This window comes from Seriola lalandi, unplaced genomic scaffold (assembly GCF_002814215.2).
Source record: "Seriola lalandi dorsalis isolate HSWRI2012SDOR001 ecotype SW California unplaced genomic scaffold, Sedor1 jcf7180002054440, whole genome shotgun sequence".
Taxonomy (NCBI): Eukaryota; Metazoa; Chordata; class Actinopteri; order Carangiformes; family Carangidae; genus Seriola; species Seriola lalandi.
In genome coordinates this window covers 225,935-245,035 of record NW_019524993.1, presented here as the reverse complement: position 1 = coordinate 245,035, position 19,101 = coordinate 225,935, and the positions used below count along the sequence as shown (strand labels likewise).

Here is a 19,101-nt window from a genome sequence, read left to right as displayed (position 1 = left end):
TTATGACTTTTTATGCCTTACAATACTATGACGTTTTTATGCCTTACTATACTATGACTTTTTATGCCTTACTATACTATGACCTTTTATGCCTTACAATACTATGACTTTCTATGCCTTACTATACTATGACTTTTTATGCCTTACTATACTATGTGTTTTTATGCCTTTTTATGCCTTACTATACTATGACTTTTTATGCCTTACTATACTATGACATTTAAACCTTAGTATACTATGTTGTTTTTATGACTATTTATGCCTTAATATACTATGACTTTTTTATGCCTTACTATACTATGACATTTAAGCCTTAGTATACTATGTTGTTTTTATGACTTTTTATGCCTGAATATACGATGACTTTTTTATGTCTTACTATACTATGACGTTTTTCAGATTTTTTATGCTTACTATACTATGACGTTTTTATGCCTTACTATACTATGACGTTTTTCTGATTTTTTATGCTTACTATACTATGATGTTTTTATGCCTTACTATACTGTGACTTTTTATGCCTTACTATACTATGACGTTTTTGTGACTTTTTATGCCTTACTATACTATGACCCTTTCATGACTTTTTATGCCTTACTATACTATGACCTTTTATGCCTTACTATACTATGACCTTTTATGCCTTACAATACTATGACTTTTTATGCCTTACTATACTATGTTGTTTTTATGACTTTTTATGCCTTACTATACTATGACTATTTATGCCTTACTATACTGTCGTTTTTATGACTTTTTATGCCTTACTATACTATGTTGTTTTTCTGACTTAATATACTATGAAGTTTTTATGGCTTTTATGCCTTACCATACTATGCCGTTTTTATGACTGTTAATTGCCTTACTATACTATGACCTTTTATGCCTTACTATACTATGACCTTTTATGCCTTAATATACTATGTTGTTTTTCTGACTTTTTATGCCCTACTATAATATGTTATATTTATGACTTTTTATGCTTTACTATACTATGACGTTTTCATGACTTAATATATTATGTAGTTTTTGTGACTTTTTATGCCTTACTATACTATGACTTTTTATGCCTTACTATACTATGTTGTTTTTATGACTTTTTATGCCTTACTATACTATGACCTTTTATGCCTTACTATACTATGATGTTTTTATGCCTTACTATACTATGTCGTTCTTATGACTTTTTATGCCATACTATAATATGACCTTTTTATGACTTTTTATGCCTTACTATAATATGACAGTTTTATGGATTACTATACTGTGACTTTTTATGCCTTACTATACTATGACTTTTTTATGACTTTTTATGCCTTACTATAATATGAAGTTTTTATGACTTTTTATGCCTTACTATAATATGACATTTTTATGCCTTACTATACTGTGACTTTTTATGCCTTACTATACTATGTCGTTTTTATGACTTTATATGCCTTACTATACAATGAACTTTTATGCCTTACTATACAATGACATTTAGGCCTTAGTATACTATGTTGTTTTTATGACTTTTTATGTCTTAATATACTATGACTTTTTTATACCTTACTATACTATGACATTTAAACCTTAGTATACTATGTTGTTTTTATGACTATTTATGCCTTAATATACTATGACTTTTTTATGCCTTACTATACTATGACATTTAAGCCTTAGTATACTATGTTGTTTTTATGACTTTTTATGCCTGAATATACTATGACTTTTTTATGTCTTACTATACTATGACGTTTTTCTGATTTTTTATGCTTACTATACTATGACGTTTTTATGCCTTACTATACTATGACGTTTTTCTGATTTTTTATGCTTACTATACTATGACGTTTTTATGCCTTACTATACTATGACGTTTTTCTGATTTTTTATGCTTACTATACTATGACGTTTTTTATGCCTTACTATACTATGACGTTTTTATGCCTTACTATACTATGACGTTTTTATGACTTTTTATACCTTACTATACTATGACCTTTTATGCCTTACTATACTATGACCTTTTATGCCTTACTATACTATGACTTTTTATGCCTTACTATACTGTGTTGTTTTTCTGACTTTTTATGCCTTACTATACTATGACGTTTTTATTCCTTACTATACTATGTCATATTTATGACTTTTTATGCCTTATTATACCGTGACGTTTTCATGCCTTAATATACTATGTCGTTTTTATGACTTTTTTTGCCTTACTATACTATGACTTTTTATGCCTTACTATACTGTGTTGTATTCATGACTTTAATCCCTTAGTATATTATGACGTTTTTATGCATTACTATACTATGTCATTATTATGACTTTTCATTGCCTTACTATACTGTGACTTTTTATGCCTCACTATACTATGTTGTTTTTATGACTTTTTATGTCGTTTTTATAACTTTTTAAGCCTTACTATACTATGTTGTTTTTATGAATTTTTATGCCTTACTATACTATGAAATTTTTATGAGTTTTTATGCCTTACTATACTATGTCGTTTTTATGCCTTACTATACTATGACTTCTTTATGCCTTGCTAAACTATGACGCTTTCATGATATTTAATGCCTTGCTATAATATGACATTCTTATACCTTACTAAATAAACCCTTTTTTTTCATTTTTTCATTCCTTATTTTACTATGTTTTTCATTTTCATACTTTACTATATATACTATGATTATTGATTTTTTTATGCCTTACTGTACTATGACATTTTCATGATTTTTTCGGCTTACTATACCATGTTGTTCTCTGCCTTATTATGCTATGACATCTTTATGACATTTCTATGGACTATTATACTATGACGTTTTGTTGACTTTTTATGCCGTACTATTATGACATTTCTATGATTTTTCAAGCCTAATGATACTATGACATTTTTATGCCTTACTATACTATGATGTTTTTTTGACTTTCTTTTTGGCTTACTATAATATGACATTTTTATAACTTACTATACTATGTTATTCTGTTGACTTTTTATTTCTTAGTATACTATGTTGGTTTTATGCCTTACTACACTATTATGTTTTTATGACTTTTTATGCATTATTATCCTATGTAATTTTTATGACTTTTTATACCTTGCTATACTATATCATTTTTCTCAGTTTTTATTTCTTACTATGCTATGTTTGTATTGTTTTCATGACCTTTTATGCTTTACTATACTGTGGCATTTATATGAATTTTAATGCCTTTATGTACTATGTACTACAGTCCTACACCTCACTATTCTATGAAATTTATTATGCCTTACTATATTATGACTTCTTATACCTTAATATACTATTACATTTTTATAACTTTTTATGCTTTACTATACTATGACATTTTTATGCCTTCCAATACTATGTCATTTTTATGTCTTACTTTATTATGACATTTTTATGACCTGCCAATACTTGACTTTTCTATGCCTTATTATACTATGGTGTTTTTTTAAGAGTTTCTGTACTATGACTTTTTATTCCTTACTATACTATGGCGTTTTTATGCCTTAGTATACTATGACCAATGACATGACTTTTTCATGACTGTATATGCCAAATATTTCCCTATATCTAGAGTTATGTTACCATATGTGTCACATATAAGAGGACATATCATAATGACACATTTACATACTCTTACATATGACTATGGAGGACTATGTTTATAACATGTATGAAATACATCATATACACATACACCTCATAGTAAAATGCAACTTCATTGAAAACAAAATGCTTATTAAAATTTTTATATGTTTGTATATGATTTTCTTAACAATGTCCATTAGAATCAGAATCAGAATCAGAATCAGATTAATTTGTCACTACCATAATTTGCATTTTAGCATACATGGAAGTGAAATACCATACTCCATAGATCAGGGTGCAGGTCACATTTAAAAACAACAAAAGACACGTTAGACACAGGACACAATATACATTTGACATAAAAACATAACAAACATGAAAAGAGAGCAGCATTAAAAACTTTTCATAACAGCAGCTTCAGATAAGATATTAAAAGGTGCTGATCCAAACAGGTGGCCTTAATAACCAGTGCATTTTTTGTGCATGTCACCCTCTGGTATTGGAGGCAGGGATGGGGGGGGGCAGCATCTTGAGTTTGTAGTTCAGAAAAAAAGTGGAAAAAAAGCTATAGCACACTTGGTTGGATCTTTCCAGAGAAGAGTGCAAAGAGGTGGTGGGAGGGGTGGAAGAGTTCGAACAGTATGTTGGTGGCCTTCCTGACACAACAGCCTGTATAGATGTTTGCCACTGAGGGGAGAGAGACACCTGATATCTTCTCTGCAGCTCTCACTATTATTCAAGGAGAGCAAGGAAAGCAAGATAGGTCGCCAGGCTTTAGATGACAATTGTGCATTTCTTTTTCTTTTTTTTCTTTTTTTTTTTAAGCTATTTTAACCATGGAATTGTTTTTTTGTTTTTTTTATTAGAAAACATTTAAATTACAGCAGTCAAACAGCAGACAAATAACCAGCAGACAAAACATTAAACACATATCAAACTTAACACACTAAGTCACACTAAAGAAACGAATGTCAAAAATTATTTGATTTCCAAAATAAAAATAAATAAATAAAAACCAACAAAATTAAATTTTCTCAACACAATCACAACCAGTCTTCTAATTCAATAAACCTTTCTCATTCTTTTAAGGTTTTTTTAACATCATCATTAGTTTTTGCAATATATCCATCCAAAAATAAAGTCATGTTTAATAAACATTCTAAATTGATTAATATTCAAGGAATCCACATCAGCAGCTTTGAAAATAAATTTCTCTATAATCAAATTAATAATACAATAATATTTCTGTGTAACATTACCTTACATAACTGAGAAGAAGTCCAGTGGAAAGCACAGCTTCATTGCATTGTACATCTGAACTTCCCTCCATAAGGTTGACACAACATGACAAGACCAAAACAAACGTACTGCTGACTCTGATTCAGTAAAACAAAAATAACACCTATCTGTCTCAGTAATACCCCAAATCTTTAACTTTTTAATTGTGGGCAAAAAATTGAAAATTATTTTTAATTGTAAGAATCTTGTAACTGTGTCTACTGTTGTTTTATTTAACTTAAACAGGGTTCCCAGGGTATAGGACAGTCAAAAGTACCCCATTTTCCGCTATATGGAGTAATAGATCTCGAGGTTAAATAAAATTTATAGATACTTTGATTTACCTTGTATCCTTTTATAGCTGGTTGGCATACTAATAAGTTAGTTTTCCCCCTTAGGGGGTGGTCCTCTGATCTTCAGATTTTTCTGACTTTTTAGTGCCATCATCAGGTTTAATTTCAGTTCAATTTAATTTCAGTTTCTCCACCACTTTTGTTCACAACCAAACTAATGCTGCTCTTGCTAAACACCAGCCTGTTATCGTTGCTGCTGAGCTCACAGTGCAGCTGCTAATGAGGCCCCAGACTTGTTATGTCGGTCACAGGACACAGGAAAAAAACATTTGTAATTGCCACGTTTTTCTGGCCTCTTATCGTCCTCCTATCGTCTTTAATAAAGATTTTCTCTCAGTGAAAGGTAACCAGACACCACTGCAACTCATTTTTTTTACTCTGAGCCAACAACAGGGCTTGGAGAGGATGATGATGGGTGTCTCACTTGCCAGCAATGAATATTAGACTGAGCCGGAGCCCCAGCTCAGGCTCTGTGGCGCCTGGTTGGCGGCGCTGAACGGGACTCCTGTGGTCGTAGGGAGGTTTGTCTCCGAAAGGAAGCTGAGGGTCAGAGGAAGAGCAGAGGGGGCCTCTCTGGAAGGGAGGCAGTGGTGGGTGCTAGCTTGCACTGGCAGCAGGTGCAGAGTTGCAGCAGCCTAACATCTTTACACAGCCTCTGGCTGTTCTTGCCATATTTAGCCTCTTGCTCTTTGGGTATGGAGATTAGGACCTCTGCCCATGAACAGAGGGATGCAGGGGAAGTTCTCCAGCTGGATTGTATGGAATGGCATGATAGGAAAAATTTCCTCCAGAGATAGGAATGGCAGCTTTACTCAACAGCAATTTCATTCAATTATTGATTCCTCTGACTGGATCATTCATGCAAATTATCTATATAAACTTTTTAGGAGATAAAAGATCTGTGCTGTTACATAACCATGATGTGAGTAAGGATACATTACTGCCTGCACAAGAGATTTCCTCTCTTGAACACAAATGACTGATGAAAGCATCCACTAAAATGCAGGGCTATGTAATTGTGATCTTGTGTAACTTGGCTAAATGTTTCTCCTGAGTTCAATGTGATTAGTTTCGGTTGGCTTAAAGCATGCTGCTCGCACATAAAAAGACAAATCAAAAGCAGTCTATAAATTCAAGATTGCACGTAGCTGTTGGTTTTGGATCCTGTACTCTTCATGTACAGTCACAGCTGCAGTAAATGACTCTTGTCTGAGGAAACAGTTTGAAAAATAAGCCGACTGGCCTTTCCACAGACCCCCAAAATACTCCAGTGACAGATGATACTGATTTATTTCATTGGTCCTCCAAATCCTATTATCTATGTAGCCCTGCAGTGGCAATGAATGCAGGCTGTGTGGCAGTTTCCATTTCCTGGGTACTTCTGCAATATGGGCAGAGCTGATTTGCTGCTGCTGGGGGCCTTTCTGCCTGAGAGGCCTGTGGGCCCTCAGTGGGCACCTGCTCCAAAATTCATCGCAGCAACTCCAAACTCTGATCTCACTGGCTTGACACACATCATCGAGTCCCACCCTAGAAATCAGGATGATGTCAGCTGCCTGCAGCACATGGGGGTCTAGTTGGGAGATTATCAAATGCATGAATCAACTGCATGAGTTCCAAATGATCTTATCTGGACACCACCCGCTCATCCATGAACAGAAAAGCACAATTACACATTTGATTTGTAGCTTGAAGGGATGGTAGTGGGTGTTTCTAAAGTTTGCATTAAAGTCTGTTTCCTTGACCCACTTAAGCGTTATTTATCTGACGTCCTGATGTTTTTCACTTTGCCAGTGTAAGTGACCCTCAGTTTTTCTGCAGCGAAACCTAGAGTCCATTCAACCATGTGAAATGCTCAGGGCTGTGAGGTCACTGTGGGAAGTCATCTAACCAAGAAAACAGGCATCTGTGAGACATTTTTTCACCAGCAGACAATCCCAAAAATGTTCCCATTTCAAATCAGTTTCCATGAGGATGTTTTGGACAGGAATCAGATGAATTGGTTATGGGCATTAGGGTACTTTTCGGACACATGGGGTGAGGGTGAGACAGTTAGAGATATCCTTATTTTTGGAATGTTTGGGGGCTTGTGCAATTTAGCTACGGAGATTAGAAACTCCCAATTCTGAGAATAGTCTTCACAAAAAAAAAAAAAGGCGCCACATTTTTTCTCAGATTCCGGGATATAAATACCTCTTACAGAAGAAATGTGGACAGCAAATCAACAGCTTTACAATTGCATATATTGCAATGAAAACCAATGAGTGGCCGTTCATTCCAATCTTTTTTTGATTTCTTTATCTAATGTGTTAAATGTTATCTTGCTGCACCAACTGAAGAACCGTGGCTCATAGTAACAAAGGTTAAGTGGTTGGATTTCTTGGTCTGTTTTGATGATAAACCACATACCAAGTTTCAGCATTAGAAAAGACATTGTCTCTATATCTGATCCTTATCACTGACTCACCATCATACAGAGATCTGCATGGTGCTGGTTGATGGATCAGTGTATGAATGCAGGTTCTTATCGCATCTCCTGCTCTGACAACTCTGAACTCAACTTGAACTTTCTTTTTTTCCCTTCCAGCTCCTTTCTCGAAGACGAACAAATTAAGGTTTGGTTTAAGAGTTTTTACACCAGAAACTAAAAACGCTCATTGTGCGGGCAGGCTGGCAGACACGAGACAAACAAGTACCCACAGCTGATAGTTTCACCCAGTTACAATGTTCCTGTAACATCGTCTCTTTTTTCATTGAAACATGAGGGCAGGGATGGCAAACGACAGTTGTGCATGTGAGAACAGTGGGCCTTTGTTGCACAAACTGATTTGTTTTGACACAGATGCAGCTAAACTGAGACCTGACTGCTGCATGTCACGTGCATCAGTGTGATTAATCTTCTTTTCTGGTAACTGAAACAATGAGGTCATATTTTGCAACATCTACAGACCTGTCTTACAAATGGTTAGGTAACTAGGGATGCACCGATCCAACCTTTTCTCTCTGATATTGATTCCAGTACCTCAACTCAGTTATCTGCCAATACTGAGCATCAATCTGATACCGGTGCACAGTGTGATGAACTTATTGGAATCAAATTTATGTGAGGTAACTTAAGGTGAGGGAGGGCTGTGGCTCTAAAAGCTGAGTCACTGTAACTAAATAAATGTAACAAAGAAACTGTATTAAAGGTGGATCAGACAGGTTGAGGCTGATACCTGATCTGCTTAATTAAGTATCTGCAATGCTTTTTGAAAAATATGAAATGACTTATCAACAACCCTGACTCAAAGTGAAACTTTGTACCTGTGACCTGCCCGTTTTATTAAGATGTTCATCTTCAGGAAGCTTTGGAGTTAATAACACCGGTCTCATTCTTTAAGAGGGAAAAACACAAAGACCCTGCAACATCTGTACAACACAGCTCTTTTTAAGAATACCTAACACTGGTGAGTATAAAATATTCTCCATGAGGTGTTTTCTTGCTTTTATCCAAAGGAAGACTGTGTGGTGGGGTTTTGCTGCAGGAAGCTGCCACATGAGCCTATGGCATCAGCACAGTCTCCCATTGCTGCTCAGTTAATAATAACCCAAGGATCCTTCTCCTATGGCGACACCTGGTGGAAACTGCTCATCGTGATCAGGAGGTATGACAGCAAAGTAAAAGTGAGAAAGAAATGGTAAAGCTTTATTTGTAAACAGCTTCTCCTCAACCTATGAAATGTAGAGACCTCTGAAAAGAATACAGCCACCGACTTTCATAAAAAATAGATGGTGTTTTATTTAGTTTTATTTTATCATCGTAGTTATGACAAATGGATGCAATTCATTCAACTTTATCTAATAAACTGAGCTTAAGTGGAAATATATATCTACTGTTATACCCAGTAGATATATCAGTAGTATCAGTAAAATGCTCCATATATTTTTTCACTAGTTTACATCATAACAAGTTTATGTCAAAACACAAAAACATCTAAATTAAAACATGTCACACAGCTCTTCTCCTGTACACCACACTATTTTCCCCTTCATCAGGGTGGTGTCTTAGAACACAGCCTCAAATATCACTGGGAAATTGAATGTATGTTTGTCAAAGAGAGGGGGAGATTTACAGAAGCTGCTTCTTACGAGGGAGGCACACTGGGTTTATAAGAAGGTTAAATGAGGAGTTCAACCTGAAGCCATTTCTGTAGAGTCCACTGGATTATATTTGTTAACAGGATTTCTCTGAGAGGTACTGGAAATTTAGCTGTTGGATGGATATGTTCAAACGCAAAGAGACTTTTAAATTAGTTAGGGTTACTCCTAATGTGAAGTGATGGCAGTGATTGTGTTTTGAAAGAGTGGTGCGGATAGTTAGGTTGAAAGAATACAAAATCTAACTACTCCATTGTCAATGGATATTCAGCCTTTTTATCCACTGATGGGTTAAAAAGTTCAGATCAAAGATCAAACTAGTTTTTGATGGACTTGAAGCTGACACTGTGCCGCACCTCAGTGCGAGTGTGTTCCCAAAGTAAAGAAATGTTAAAACAAACAAAATATGAAAAAAATGCCAAGCAGGTAAAATAAACATAGCACAAAAAATGAGAAAGGATGGACTAAAATTAAAAAAGTTAAAAAAAATTATATAAAAAATTTTGACAAAATAATCTTAACTCATGCTCCACTTACGGCTTTTATTCCAGGGGATTTCAACCACATCGGACAGCCTTCATCAGTGGATGAAGTTTGCTTCACTGTCTTAGTAATGATTAAGATGTCTTCACATGATCTTTCATCACTAGAAAAAAACCCATAAGCGGACATTGACCTTGATTTAAGATCATTTTGTCAGACTAAAACTTCCATAGTCTAGAATCAGCTTCTGAGGCTTAAATGTGATTTTTTGTTATAAAACTGGTAAAACACAATTAATCAAAGCTGTACACACTTTCCTGTGGCTCAGTACATTCACATTGTCAAACTTCTTCAGACCTGAAATGTGACAATTTGGGCTCCACACTTAATTATAGTCAGAGTTTTCCTCATCAGTTTTGCTATGTGAGCCATCAATTATGTTGAGTCTTTACTGAGCCTGAGCCCCCTGGTTCTTACTCTCCTGCCATGACTTCTTCCTCATCTCCAGCTCAGCATCAGTGAACGATGCTGGACCCCAGTTGGTGATCCTCTGAGGTCCTTTATGACCTGAAAGAATGGAAGAAGTTAAGGAGAGGACATGCATTTCTTTAACAAGATGTGTTTACAAACAAGCTGAACAAAGGACTAAGAGTGGACTGAATTAGATCCCAGTGAGCGCATGGCCAAGGTACTTTGCTGCACCTTTCTGCACTGTTCACCAAGTTAAATTCAAGACATTTCAATACCACACAGAATGCAATTTAATACCTGTGTCACGGCAATATTGGTCACAATATGAAAGTATGATGCAAAACCAATTGGATGGGTTGACATGGCCTAGAATAATGTATAATTATGTCACATCTGACAACAGTCAGATATTTATTTTACAATGTTATTAATCAAAGAAAAGCAGAAAATCCTCACACTAGAGAATTACTAATAACTACAGATGAGCAACCATCTATCCCCCTACCTGGCTGGATGAGACGCACCAACCCCTCATGTTTGGCCACCTTGTCTTTCCAAGTCTTTGTCTTGTTAGCTGCTCGTTCCAGTTTCCTCGACACCTCCTATATATATGAAAAAGAGGAAGAGAGATGGATTCAGATCATATGATTTTAGAAGAGATGTTCAGAAAAGAACAGACAGTCACTGTGGTCTAGCCTCTCCTACCTCTATATGTTATTCATCCAATAACATATTTCATTATTATCATTATTATTAGGAATTAATTAGTATCTAATTATTCTGACCATACATTATGTTATATGGCCCTTTTCAGACACATACATGTTTATTTGCCTATAGATACATCACCACTGCCCTCAGCCAAATAGGAAAATAGGGATAAAACTATTTCTGATGCCATGGGATAATTCATCAGTGGGTTAATCAAGGGACAAACAATGAATCCTTGTAAACCTCCACATGTGTAACCTGACCTCATACTGCTCCAGTGCTCCCTTCCGATCCTTCTCCAGTCTATCCAGCTGCAGCATGGCTGTCTGCAGCTCTCTTTCCTTGGCCAGCTGTTCGGCCACCAGCTCCTGCTTCTCAGCCTCAGTCTGAGAGAGCGCCCTCTGCTGCTGCAGGTGGAACTGCTCCAGCTCTGCCCTCTTTGTTGCCTCCTCCTCCAGCAGCCTGCAAGGGAACACACAGCATACATACCAACATTTCGTCTCCAGTAGACCCGCCCTGTATGTCTATTTGCTGCCAAATGCTGTTTCAGAGTTCGCACACTTATTTAGACATAATTTTCCATGATATTACCAGGAGATTCTCAATGACATAAGGTTGGTATGTCTCCTTTAAAACATATGTGTTAATCTATGTTAATAAACAACTGTTATAGAAATGTTTCACGATAGGACTAACTCGAATCGCTTCTTCGTTTGAATCTTATTGACCATTTTATGACTATGATTATTTTTATTGTGTTTTTAATCTTCTGTTAAGTGTCCTTGAGTGCTGTGAAAGGCGCTGCCAAATAAAATGTATTATTATTATTATTATTATTATTGTAATAACGTCAGTAGTCTGGTCTCTAAAAGTGCAAATAGCACCATTAAAGTTAATCTTTCATACTCAGTGGTGAGATACAGATACAACAGCAGACTAACAATACATGTGCTACTTTGTGAATTATGTTCATTTTCAAGCATTATGGATTCAGCATTTAGGCCAAAATAAGTATCATGATAACTACACATTATTTATAATTAGCCAACACTTACCAGTGTTTGCATTTGAAGGATCAATTCATTTATTCGCATTTCAGCAGTGATTTTGCTTAATATACTGTATGTATTTTTTTATTGAAGTTTTCAGGTTTGCCAACCATTGAGGTGCATTCAAAAGCCCAAAACTGGGGCAATCAGAGAATTTCAAAACATGACAAAGAACAACCCATATACATTCTAAGATCTGACTGTTCACTCTCTGCAACAGCAAATGACAGAATGACAAAATTGATTTCCTGAACCACATAATGGTATTTGGGCCTTGTATTAGTTCTTTCCTTTTCCATTTGTTTCCCAAGACTGGAAATAACTAAACGTTTCCATGTTTTCCTGCTGTTTTCACTGTTACACAATTGATTCTGGTAAAAAATCCAAAAGCCAACCACTGTCTCCAACCTTGGAAAAATGCTCAGCTCACTGCTAATGGCCTAGCATCTGCATGACCAACAGAACATAAACACTAGCTGGAGCCTCAAAAATTAGCTGAATCATCAGTTCTCTGACAGTGTCAAAGTATAATCATCAACAGCTTAAAAAAAGACTGCCAGTGAACTGGTTTGCATTATATTAAACAGGTGTTCAAATGACTGTATTTACTTCATGTACTTATCCACATAATATCCAGTGTGTGTGTGTGTGTGTGTGTGTGTGTGTGTGTGTGTGTGTGTGTGTGTGTGAGTCACCTGGCCTGTAGTTTTCGCATGGCCTCCTCATCCTGCTTGGCCTGCCTCTCGTCCTCTAAAGCCTCCTCCAGCCGGTGGTACATGTCTTCCAGCTCCCGGACACGCTGCAGGTACTGCTCCAGTTCACTGGACTTCTGAGCCACCTGCTCCTCCATCTGCTGACGCACCTGAGCAACACACACACGCACGCACACACACACAATGTATAGCTTATTTCTTACACATGACTGTACATACAAGCTCTTGAACTGAGCAAAAATCTGTAAACAACCAGTATATCTACTGTATCTACATCTCCTTACATGTTGCTGCAATAATTGCAATGATGCAGTTATCTGTGTAGTCACTGAATTAAGATGATGATTAATAAGAGTCAGTGCATCTGACACTGACACAAAAAAATGACTCATCATCATGGGATATATGATTTAAACTATTTTCAACTTGTTTCCTGGAAGGACAGAAGCACAGTGGTGACTTCATCTGAAGGTAAAAATAAAATCAAACCACAGTTTTTGTTTACCACCATGTGTCGCATCATATGCACTCATGAACCCACATTATCCGGACAGAGTTGTGGGAGGCAGACTCAGGAAGAGCGGTTACCATTTTCTCTCTCTCCAGGTCCAGTCTGTAGCGATCCTGTAGGTCTAACTGAGTCTTCAACATCTTGTGCTCCTCTAATGCTGCTTTAGCTTCAGCCTCTTCCATTTTCTATGAAGCACAAAAGAGGAATCAGTTGTTACTTCTCTGCTTGACTGGAGGACAGGCTAAAAAGGGGAAATCATTTGAAGACAAAAAAAGAGAGGTTTAGTTTGCATTAACTAAGAATAACAGTCAAGAGCAACTTTTATCTTTCCTTGTAGTTACTAGTTCCTGTAATATTTTACTTAGTTACACCAGGGTTCATTTAGCAAAAGAATTTAAAGTGCCATGTGACTTTCTACATAGTCAGTAATTGGGCTTATAAAGATACATTAGTTTTTGACATTTGAAAAAAAAAAAAGAAGCCATCTGGCAGGGTGAAAAGAGAAGTGAGAAGCCATCAATAATCTGCTGCAGCTCTGAAACAACTGTGTCCGCATGCCTGGCCTTTCAATAGATGCAGGTGTCCCTGACTGCCACAAAATGTCTTTTGCATAGCAGCTTTTACTTCCCCTTTCACTGTGAATGTTCTGCTGCATCATGTGTTTGTCCACAAAATGAAAAGAAAGCAAAAACTGTTTCAGTTGTATGTCTTGTCGTCTAGTTCCAAGATTTACAAAGTTTTCCAGACTTATCTACTATAGTTCCACATTTGTACCGTCAATAAAGCACATCCATATTTAGCTTTGTGTACTGGAGCACTATAGATGCTTATGTGTTTCCTGTGTGCTCATTTATAAGAAAGAAAAAGATAACAGAGAAAATGGTAAAAATCAATCAGATATAAATAGAAGGAAAGAGCTTCAAATAGAAGAGATTACATTGTTTACTACTATATGTCAGAAACAAAAGTGTTGGCAACATGACTTGACAAGGATTCCTGTGTATGGCATTTGAGTTGTGAAAAGATGTGATAGTCTCCATCTGAAAGTCAGTTTTTAAGTTGTAAGAGTTGAATGTGGAACAGTACCTCCCTCATGGCCTCCAGCTGTCTCTGTTTGTTCTCATTGGCTGCCTGGAGCTGCCTCATCTTCTCCACCAGATGATCCTCTTCCACATGCTGCCTTTGCCGGAGCTCCCTGCGCCTCAGTCGGGCCTCACGGTGAGGAGACGGCAGCCCCAACCTCAGCAGCTGGATGCACGTTTGAATTGCTGCCGTAAAATAGAGTGAGAGGGGAATCACTGACTGAATTACCTCCACAACAATCTTATTACAGACACACCGATAGATAAGTAACTATGACATTCAAAAATTCAAGTAAACAAAGAGATGATAATGACACGACTTTTTATGATGGGGCAGATACAGAGCAGTGGAAAATGTCTCATCAGTACCTTGAATCCATTCCTGCTTCTTCTTTTTATCTGATGCACTGATCTCAAAGCTTTTATCAATGCACTTGATAATAAACAGGCATTTCTTCCCGTCTTTATCTGGCAGAGACTGCAGGAGAGAAAAATATAATGGCACCTTCAGTCACATCGTACTAAACATGCAAAACCATGTGGGTTTCACCACAATTTTATTTCTGACCTAAATTAAATCTTTCAAGAAATGTGAGTTATAATGTACACTCTTATTTAGGAACAAAAAGGGACTTCAAACCATTTAGTCAATACAATATTGTTGACATATTCTATATTACATATTGTTAATAGATAACACATCTTAAAATGAACAGAACTACACAGCTGAACTGTTAACCTCCACACAGCAGTTTTGGTCCAGAACGATTTTTCCTTTCTGCTCCACCAGATCCTCACAGACATAATATGACAGCGAGTTGGGTCGAAGGATAAACCAGCGCTCAGTCCAGTTCTTCCTTTTGTGGCCCTTTTTCATCATGTATCCCTTCAAAACACAGTGAGGAGTTAAGCAAAGAGACTTGAGTCACTGAATTAGTCTGCCATAGATAGATAATTAAGAAAATAATTGATTCATTTGCCGAAACACATTTAATGTATGTATATGTGCACCTTCACATTTACACAATATACATGTGCTTTCAATGTCAATTATCCCAAACAAGGAGATCAGCTAATGTGGTTTTAGTATATATAGTATACATATTACTTTAAAAATTATATAACTTGAAGGTCCTTGGTACACAGTGGAAAACTGCAGGTGCGTTTTTGTCAAACCAAACAATAAATGATGTACTATTATCATGCTTTCCATAATAGTGGTTGTCTAACAAAGGAATGTATTTATCTTTTTACATTTCTGTATTATAAATGCACTAACCTTTACAATCACATTTAGTTTAACTGATGCAGACCTGATACTTTTATAGACAATGTGTTATTTCCTCCCTTTCTTTTTGAGAGAATATTATAATTGCACATTGTCTACTGAAAATCAAAACATAGATTAACTGATTTTTTCCCCCAAAATGTTATTTTCAGATCTGGGTAGTTCCAATAAATGATCACTGCTGCTCATAAAGCATGCTGTGAGTACACTGTGACAAATGAAGCCATCTTAGATTAGCGTGCACCATTTTCTTTCAACACAGGGTTTTTAGATAATGGCAGTTGAACAGTAAGAGTATAGTAAGTACAGTAAGAGTACACTGTTTTTAAGTGAGTAAATCAAACTGAAATTAGATCAACGTCCTGTCAAACCTGCTTGAGCACATCCAGTATGAGCTCCTGGAAGACCTCATTGATGCCCAGGGACATGGACTGGCGATTCAGGCCCTTGCTGAAGTAACCCATCCCCACCACTTCAATCAGCTCCCAGGCAGTCAGGCAGTTCTTCTTTGTGTTAAGCTGCAGCTTGTAATCTGAAAACTTCTCCTCACTCCATTCAGTCCCCATGGTCTCCATCAGCTTTCGCAGAAAGTACTCAATCTAAGGAGATGGACATATATACCTCATAAAACCTTAACTTCATGAAATTAAACCCATGGTGGAGGGTATGGTTAAACATGCAAGAATGTTCCTCACCTCTTCAATGATGATGACTAGTGGGTATTTATCTTCTGACAGAAAGTTGAAAATACACCAGACTTTGAAAGAATCCTCATCTGTGATGAGTAGATGTTTAGTGCAGATATTTTTCTTGTAACACAGTGTCCAGCACATCTTGTTGAACTCTAGTACATCAAAATCCTCCCGGACCTGTGAAGAAAAATGGAGCATTCAGTTAGAGTCAAAGTCACACTGGTCAGCCCCACTGAGGGCACTGTGTTTACAAATGCTAAGCAGGAGACTGTTGTTTGTCTCTTTGTCTGCAGGATGTGAGGTACAAACCTGATGTAATTAAATGCCTCATTTTTATTCAAGTCAGAGCCTACAAGAGAAAGGCAAGAAAACAGCTTCCAAGTACAAAGAGTGAAACTCAAGCAGTTTACTAACTGACATGAGAGTTAGTTTTATAACACTTCAACAGATGTGTTTGCGTTGTATTACACTGTACTTACTAAGATGTAGGACATAAAAAGCCTTTCAGGGCTGTTCATGTCAAAGTGCAACATTGAGTATAAATAAGAGATTCGGTACCACTAGGATGAAGTATTAAACATCATATTTTAAAAGTTCTGCTTCTTTTGTAAGATGAAAAAAACACATAAAACAAAAACTTATTTTTCTCTTTTCACTTTTACTCATGTCATCTTGTCTACACTTCCTGAATCCCACACTAACCATCTTTACAATATTCTTGGTCCAACTCTTGTTTATGGAAGCTAATCTTGTCCTGATCTGTAATCACTAATATTGAATTTGTTGTCCAATACTGTTTCACAGTTTCAGGAGTGCTTCCATTAAAGACTGTTGTGGAGGCCAACCTCTGTTTTTATTGGAAGTATGTTTAGATCGATGAAGCTTGGCACTAGTATAAAACAAAAATTCTAATTTTGGTAAATGATAGTGTGTTGACAAGAGTAGAAACACAAGACTCTCCCAGTCTCCTACAACTCTTTCAGTATCTTTGTCCCCACCTTGTCAAGAATAAACTTGTTGAGGTAAGGCATGTAGCCTTCGTTGGACAGAGGCCCTTGATCATCATCCTTAAAATGTTTTTCGAGGGCCACAGGGTCATGAGGGATCCTCATCACTGTGCACAGGTTGTGAGACAGCACCTAAAGATGATTACAAGCAAATTAAATACTACGATAACAAAAACTGCAGGTTAAGACACATAATTACTCAAGACACATTACTATACAGTTACAGATTCCTTTAAAAATACATATATAACATATATAAGGTTAAGTTAAAGGTGAAGCTCAAGAGCAGTCTTGTTGTTTTCATATTTTGCTACCACACATGCAAAAACCTTTTGCTGACATTTTCAAGCATTACTGGTCAAGCGTTACTTCAGTTCTTAAAAACGAACTTTCAGTCCCTAGACTAAAGATCCTTTTCTACAGATAAGTTCAGCTGTGTTTTATTTGAATGGTACAGCATTGTAGACATGCATCAACAAGGACCAAATCTAGCAAACAGTTTCCACTGACAGAGTGTGGTGGTAGGTAGATGGTGAATAGTTGGCTTTAAACTAGCCATCATAGCAATATAAAGAACATAAATTGACACTGACACTTTCAACTATTACAGGTTGTTTCTCCTTCAACTTGCGGTCCTGTTGTCCTGTTGCAAGTAAAGTTGTGTTTTTTATATATTGCTTCCATTTTTTTCTTGTGTGTCAAGTATTATTCCATCATACGAGTAAGACTCCAAACAACAATTATTTCCAATATCCATACTTCTGACAGTTATTTTCTTTAACAATCAATTTATTGTTGAGTGTATTTCAAGAAATGGAGAAACTTTCACTTCTGAGAAGCAGGTAGGTTTTTATCATATTTTTTTTTTTTGCTTTGAAAATGACTCAGAGGATGAATTGTCAGAATTGCTGCCAAAAAAAAATCTGTCAATTGACTAGCTGATTAATCCACAAATCATTTCATTTTTAGGTGGTTTCAGGGGTGCAGGTGGTACTAATGAAACAGTGGGGGTCAACAGCTCAACCATTAGACAGGTTAATTGGCCATGTAAATTTTGTATTTAAAAACTGAATTTGCAAAGTAACTGGTAGCTATAATTGAAGAACATATTGTATGCAGTAGTAAAAGGCCGACATTTAGCCCTGTATGGTATAAAGTGTAAGTGGAATAAAATGGACGTAGCTAAGTAACGTGCGCATACGTCAGAAGTGTACGTTATAGTTCGAGTAAATGTGCTTACTTTCCACTACTGATATTAAGATAGACGATAAAATGCAGCTTAGTCGAGTATTTATCATGAGAGCAGACACAAAATGTCTTAGACGAGCTAAGTCTCGAAAACAAGTCATATCCATGAGATATGATGGACGTGACACCACATCAACCGTTACCGTTACAGCTAACATAAAGTAATGCACGAAGGATAACGTTACCAACGCTCCTACAGAACACAGTTCATTTGACTTTATCCTTCATGGCGTCTGAAATGTTCAACAAGAAGGAAAAAAACAGAAGTGACACGCACCTTTAACTGAGACTTGGAAACTTTTCCACGATGGTCCACGTCCAGGGCTATGAAAGCGTGCCATATGGTCTTCAAAAGCTCGTCTCGAGGCCACATTCTGTCTCTCAGCAGTACCGGAGGCGCTCTGTGAGTCTGTGCCGTGTGTTTGTGTGTCACTCTGTTGATGTGTGTGGTTTATCTGTCCGCCTCTCAAATACATGTGCGAGAAAAG

The 19,101-nt window shown here is 36.5% G+C and overlaps 1 protein-coding gene across 1 annotated transcript; it reads right to left on the bottom strand.

Annotated features, from left to right (window-relative positions):
• Positions 1 to 8,885: 8,885 nt before the first annotated feature.
• On the bottom strand, positions 8,886 to 19,065 carry swap70a (switching B cell complex subunit SWAP70a). Its single transcript, XM_023410866.2, has 12 exons — positions 18,891 to 19,065; positions 17,357 to 17,497; positions 16,362 to 16,535; positions 16,038 to 16,265; positions 15,118 to 15,264; positions 14,748 to 14,856; positions 14,383 to 14,564; positions 13,374 to 13,481; positions 12,768 to 12,934; positions 11,287 to 11,485; positions 10,818 to 10,914; positions 8,886 to 10,408 (listed from the first exon to the last, which is right to left on the bottom strand). Exons 1-12 carry the CDS (start codon positions 18,984 to 18,986, stop codon positions 10,290 to 10,292), a joined length of 1,767 nt encoding a protein of 588 aa, XP_023266634.1. The 5' UTR covers positions 18,987 to 19,065; the 3' UTR covers positions 8,886 to 10,289.
• Positions 19,066 to 19,101: the final 36 nt, after the last annotated feature.